This window comes from Rhinatrema bivittatum, chromosome 8 (assembly GCF_901001135.1).
Source record: "Rhinatrema bivittatum chromosome 8, aRhiBiv1.1, whole genome shotgun sequence".
NCBI classification, from domain to species: domain Eukaryota; kingdom Metazoa; phylum Chordata; class Amphibia; order Gymnophiona; family Rhinatrematidae; genus Rhinatrema; species Rhinatrema bivittatum.
Window position 1 is genome coordinate 237849207 of NC_042622.1, and position 6794 is coordinate 237856000.

Here is a 6794-nt window from a genome sequence, read left to right on the forward strand (position 1 = left end):
GGTGTATCCTGCTTACTCTTTCTTCATACGTTTGACCGTCTTATCTTACCGTTCCTCTCTTTCCGATGAAACCCTGTGAAAATTCTAGTTATGGGTGTGGGCAGATAAAACTCAAAGACTGATCTGTTCTTTTGGGAAATCAAATTATAATAGGGCATGATATCTTTTTATGAAACCAATGTATCTTCTGAAAACATTGAGCTTGCTAGAAAGTATCCTTCATCAGAAGTGACAGATCCACAGAGAGGAGAGGTAACATAGTCACTACATCTGGCACTTGAGTATCATTCTTTACCCCAAATATTTTGTATAATGATTGTTTTCCTCATTTGTTACAGGAAACCAGATTAGGAAAGCTTATCAACGATGTCAGGAAGAAGACGACCAATGAAGATCTTGCCAAACGTGCCAAGAAACTGTTACGGAGTTGGCAAAAGCTAATAGAACCTGTAAGCCAGAATGAACCGGTGCCAAAAGGACTGCCAAATCCACCAGGATCGGCAAACGGCGGCGCTCACAACTGTAAACAGGAGACGGCGCCCATGGCAGTCGCTGTTGGAACGAAACCCATTCAGGAGTTAAAAGGCAAAAATGACATACAAAAGTTACATTCTCCAAAAGCCGAGAAAGTGGGAACCCGGAAAAGAAAGGTTGACCATAAAGATGGGCTGCAAGGCCCCCCTTCCAAAGTTTCCAAAAGTAGCCATGAACCGTTCCAGAACTCCTCCCCTCCACCAACAAACGGCATTGGTGGAAGCCCAGAAAGTTTTCCCAGTCCCTTGGACTTAAACATGCACATGGGGCCCGAAAAAAGTAGGACAGAACAGAATGAGAACGACAAACACGGTAAGATCCCAGTGAATGCTGTAAAACCTCATACTAGCTCTCCAGGACTTGTAAAATCCTCAAGCACTTCCTCCTTGTTAAAGACTGCAGTGGTGCAGCAACTTGAAAAATGCGATGAAGCCAGGGGACAGCACCAGCCGAGGAGTCCGCGCTGCACCTCCTTCAGTCCCAGGAATATTAGGCAGGAGACCTTTACGCGACAGCACACCACATATGCACCAAAGGGTTCCCTAGCCAGTCCTTCTCTAAGGTCACAGTGCTTAGATACTGCACAGGTGCCGTCGCCACTACCTGCCACGCAGCCATCCACACCTCCCATGTCTGTGAAAAGACTGGAGCCCCCCCAGCAATCAGCAGCCGAGACCTCTCCGCTTCGGCAGGAGCAGGCCACCCCCGACGTTCATCACCGGCACGTGGCAGGGACCTTACAGCCGCAGCATCCGTCCCTCGGCTCCCAAACCAGCACACACCCGGGGGAGTTGGCAATGCCTCGCCTTGGATTTTCCCCGGATCCTACGAGGGTGGACAGTGACGATGCAGCTTCAGGGTCGGATAGCAACAAAAAGAAAAAGTACAGGCCCAGAGACTATACGGTCAACTTGGATGGGCAGGGTCTTGAAGAAGTTGTGAAGCCCGTGAGGTTAAAAAAAGAACGAAAACTCACTTTTGATCCCATGACAGGACAGATAAAACCTCTAACGCAAAAAGATTCTTTACAGGTGGAAAGCTTGCCAGTTGTGGAACAGCACAGGACAGAAATGGACAAGCAGGAGTCTAAGATCAGCCTGCAAAGTCCTTTTGAACAAACAAACTGGGAAGAGTTGTCTAGAAATGAAATCATTCAGTCCTATTTAAACAGACAGAGTAGTTTGCTTTCCTCGTCAGGTGTACAGACTCCTGGAGCTCACTATTTTATGTCTGAGTATTTAAAGCAGGAAGAAAGCACTAGGCGAGAAGCTAGAAAAACTCACGTTTTAGTACCGAACATCTTACCCACGGACCTACCTGGGGTCTCTAGAGAGGTCACAAATGATGACCTTAAGAGAATACACATTCATCGCTGGCCAGGCGTGAATGGTTGTTACGACACACAGGGTAATTGGTATGATTGGACGCAGTGCGTATCTTTAGATCCACATGGGGATGAGGGTAGATTAAATGTCCTGCCTTATGTCTGTCTAGACTGAGTACAATTTGCTGGGGGAAAAAAAAAACATTCAAAAGAAATATGCTTTCACATCTGCAATTAGCAAATAAACAGGAATGGCAGAGACCATGCCACTCAAGGTGGAAAGAAGCCTCCAAGGTAATCAAGCCTGCCAGGCAAGAGGGTATATAGCGAGTGAGCTGACCCCTCACAGGTTGGTTCTTCGAAAAATGTCTCTTTTGTGAAAATGCTGCTACCAGTTTACTAACAGAAAATAAAATGGAAATAAAACCCTACAAAATTACAAAAGAAGGCAGGAGGTTAATAAAGGCCGGAGTTTTATGCTATGTAGCCAACCAGCTCCAAAACTAAACAAAAAGTGTTAGCCCCCCCCTCCCGCCCCTTCCCCCCCCCCCCCCCCCCCCCCCCTCCCGTTCCCTCCCAAAAAAGGCATGAGGATATTTTCCTGGTCCATGTGAAGGCCTGGGAATGGAATTCACACACAGGTACAGAAAACTTTTATGGAGAGAGAAAAAATTACCGTAACAAAATATACATTTATTTATTTGAATTGATTTCTTTTCTTTTTTTTTTTTCTTTTTTATGATTATTTGGCAGTGAGATGTTGGAGACAATGTGGAAAAAATATGTAGGTTTAAATTGTATTGGCATCACATATCCTCTGTTCAAAATGATTGTGTTTTTTTTTAAATTAAAAGAAGAAAAGGCGTGATGCAGGGTTTTTTCCTTTTTACATTTTTTTTTCCCCATCCTTGTAAAGCAATGTTAAACTGCAGAGGCTGGTTGACAGATTAGACAGTGCCACATTTTCACTGGCATCATATTGAATCTGGTTTTAGTTTAAATCCATTTTCTTTGGAAAAATATGCTGCAAACTTTTTTTTTTTTTTTAATGAAAAATTTCTCCTACCAACACCAGCCAATAAAAACTTTTGTCCCTTCCCTCGCCTTTCTGTTAATATCTAGGAATACACTTCCCCCATCCCCACCCCCTAGAATCCAAAAAACAAAACAAAAAAAAAGGTAAGCGGGTGCTAGTAGTTTGTACTGTGAGGAAAAAAGAAGGAATCCTGTTCCTATGCTGGAAATCTACTTGTTACCATTCCTTTAAATATTGTTTGCCTTATGGAAATCCATCATCAAACGCGATTTTTGCAAAAAAATAAAACAAAAAAACAAACAAACAACAAAGAGCCTTAGCGAATGTACAGTAACGACTTCTGCATCTCTTGCAATGCAGAAGGGAGCGACTTTGCTATTTGGTCCTTTAAAGGGACATATTGTGATATAATTGTGGAAATGAAAATAAAAAAAACAAAAACAAAAATTTGCACAAAATCAGTGAATGGTTCTCTCTCTGTGCGGGTCTTGTCCTGTTTCACCATGTGATCTCAGTTGGCCAACAGTCAGGAAAGCCAAGTGCTGAGCTCTTCTGTCACTGGGATTTTCCTGCTTCGGGGGAAGAGTTGAATTGTTTTCTCCACCATCTACTCTGGGTTCCCTTACCTGTATTTCTTGGCTCACTCACTCTTCATGTGAAGGTTTTGTCCTGACAAGACTTTCCTTTATTTTGTTTTGACATTTTCAGAAGAGAAGTGCCTTGTTTACATATATTCAATTGTGGGAGTGGCTGAGTAAAAGGATCTTCTACAGCATTAAGATCTCAGTAATTAAATTAATAAAGGTGTCATTGATTTTGTTTTTAGCTAACAGCTGAGTTATGTTAGTATTGCTTTAATCACACCAGTTGTTAGGTACAGTATAGCCTAATTGTCAGTAAATCCAAAACAAAAAAAGAGGTAATAACTTGAAAATAGGACACACTTTAATAGCAATTGCACGTGTGCGCACACAAATCTAAAGAAATCATTTTCTCAATAAATCTAGTATGCAAAGATTCAAGGCAACAATGTGTAAGTCAAAAATCATCTCACTGTACAGCATTCCTGCTAGCATCATGCAAACTGGTATCATTTTAGTGCCTAATGTTTTTTAAAATCATTCTCGAATGTCCATCCATCGTCAATTCTTGAGCCCCTGTGTAAGTATGAAGGACACATTTTTCTGGTAGGCATTTCTGGTTATGGAGTAGCCAGCAACGGTTGAATGTATTTGATGCTATTTTGTTTTATTTCGATTGTGTGCATTGGCCACTGTTTGAGCATCTGATAAGCAGAGGCTTTCCTTTCTACATGGCTATTAGTGACTTACAGACCTTTTCCTCCAGGAACTTGTCTAAATCCCAACTACTTTCACAATCATCTCATGCAACAAGTTCCCCACTTTGATTGTGTGCTGCATGAAAAAATACGTTCCCTGATTTGTTTTAAATTTGCTGCTTATTAGCTTCATGGAGTGTCCCCCACTCCTAGTACTATTTTAAAGGGGAAATAACATTTCTTATTTACCTGTTCCACCCTACTCATGATATTATAAATCTCTATCATATCTCGGCTCTCGCTTCTCCAGGCTGAAGAGCCCTAACCTGTTTAGCCTTTCCTCATGGGGAAAAAAAGGTCAAACATCATAAAATTCCAAATTGGAATATTCAAAATTCAGTACTTATCACTAATAGTTGTGTATCAGAAGACAGATCACATAAATTATCTCTCCTGACATGGACTGAGTCTAGCGTTGTCTGCTTCAGTGGAGGGAAACAGATTTAATGATGATCTTCAATGTATTGCTCCAACCTCATTGATTACAGTTTGGATTGCAATTTTGATTGTAATCCACCTTGAGACTAATTTAGGAAAAAGTGGACTGTCAAATGTTTTAAAAATAAATAAAAACAAAAGGGCAGCATCATTGGCTTTTGTATCTATTGGCGAGAAATGACTTTTAAACTGTCTTCTAAAAGAGGAAAAGCTGACAAAGCAAAACATGGTTTGCATTGGGAGAAGATAGATTTTTTTTTTTTTTCATTTATCATCTTGTCCGCCTTCTGTGAAACAACTGCTACTGATAAGTACTGAATTTTGAATATTCCATTTTGGACTTTATTGAATAGTGTTCTGCTCTTTTTTTTTTTTTTTTTTCATTTTTACAGAAATTTGTCACTGAATGTAAGTGTCCTTCCATTGTCATAATTCCAAGATAACCTTAAAAAAAAAAAAAAGAAAAAAAACATAAGGCATTAAAATTACGCTACCATTGATCTACACAATGCTACCTGAATGCAGAACAGTGAGAGATGATTTTGCTTTAAGCATGCTGTCGCCTCGTATCTTCACATTATTAGGTTTATATATTGAGAGAGCGATTTTTTTTTTTAAGGTGTTTTTTGTTTTGGTTTGATTGTCAGTAAACTATAAATTAGTTATACTGTGTTTTGCTTTCCGTGTATTTTTAAATGGAACTTTCACACAGTTCCCAAACAGGTGCCAACTTATGACATCACAAAGTTAAAAGCGTGAGAACCCATGCAGAAGTACAAGTTATGTCATTATCAGTAGAGTTAATATTAATGTGCAAACTGGGAAACCTTGGCATTCAATGTTTTTCTATAATGAGATCCCATAGTTGTTGGTTTGATAAAGCCTCATATCCTCACCCAGTAGTTCTAAAATGCTTCAGCAGAGGGTCTTTTGGCTTCTCTTCTCCTCTTCTTTCCCTGCAAGAAAGAGGCAAGGAGACTTCAATGAAGAGCCTAAGGTCACATGCAAATGAAGCCGAATACTTTTGAGAGTAACTCCAACATTGCTCTCTGCTTCAGTGGCAAGGGTAAAGGAGAATTAGATTCAGACAGCAGCCAACGAGGTCCCTGACTTTTACAGTCTGGGAAACTGATAAGTAAGCATGGGGGTAACCTGCATGGTGAGGCAGACACTACCATAAGCTTGGTCTTTTTCTGCCATCATTTCTATGTTTAAACAAGTTCTCCTATAGAGATCACAGAACACAAACAATGTTTGTGAAGTATCTACTATGTAATTAGTTGAGTTATCCTATGGATCTAAATTGATCCCATACTGGAAAAGTTAATTACGGGTATCCAGGATTGTTGCAGTTACTCAAGGGGCATATGCAAGGTTTGGTTCTCATATGATAGCCTTTAAATTAAATCTGTACTGTCAATAATTCTCAGATTTCTTGTTAGCATGTTTAAAAAAAAAATCTTAATATTAAAAGAAGCCACTTCATGCAAACAAGATAGTAAACATACCTGTTTACTTAAATTACTTTCTGTTGTCAAGGACTATTTTAGAAGCTAACATGGATCTATTACATTTGCACATGGAAGTAAACCAGTTGAGGAAGGGTTCAAACATGGACATCTATATATAGCTATTGTGATGTCAAGCATTCATCACTGTTAACTAAATTACACCCAAACTGAAGATGTTACAGGGCATTATTCAGTACGTTTTTTCCCCAGAATCACTTGTGCACTGCTGCAAGACCAGGTTTCTAAGAATAAGCCTACATTTCCTCTACCCCCTCCACAAAACCCCACTTTAAGAAGTTGAAAAACTTTAGTTTGTTCCCCTGTAAACTTGGGAGCAGCTTTTTTTTTTTTCCCCCTCCAGCCTCCAAATTTTCCAGCTGTAAATCTGATTTACCTTCACAGGGATTGAAGGAGAAAGTTTAGTACAGTATCTCAACTATAAGTGACTTCATCACACAATGGTCCTAACCTGGACTGTAGTTTGACACAATACTTTTTCTTGGTAAATGTATCACCTGGAGCGCAAGTCTTGGATATGTTTGGGTTTTGTGTGCGGATTTTACCACTATGAGCTTGTATGTTGCTGGTATGTTTAAATGGTAGAATTATCAG

General features: G+C 39.9%; 1 protein-coding gene across 1 annotated transcript in view; it reads left to right on the plus strand.

The window, feature by feature from the left end:
- Positions 1-3079, plus strand: part of MED26 (mediator complex subunit 26) — a 155472-nt gene extending 152393 nt beyond the window's left edge. The window contains exon 3 of the mRNA XM_029614198.1: positions 339-3079. Within this exon, the coding sequence (XP_029470058.1) occupies positions 339-2033 (1695 nt within the window). The 3' untranslated portion in view covers positions 2034-3079. The remainder of the gene's footprint in view (positions 1-338) is intronic.
- Positions 3080-6794: the final 3715 nt, after the last annotated feature.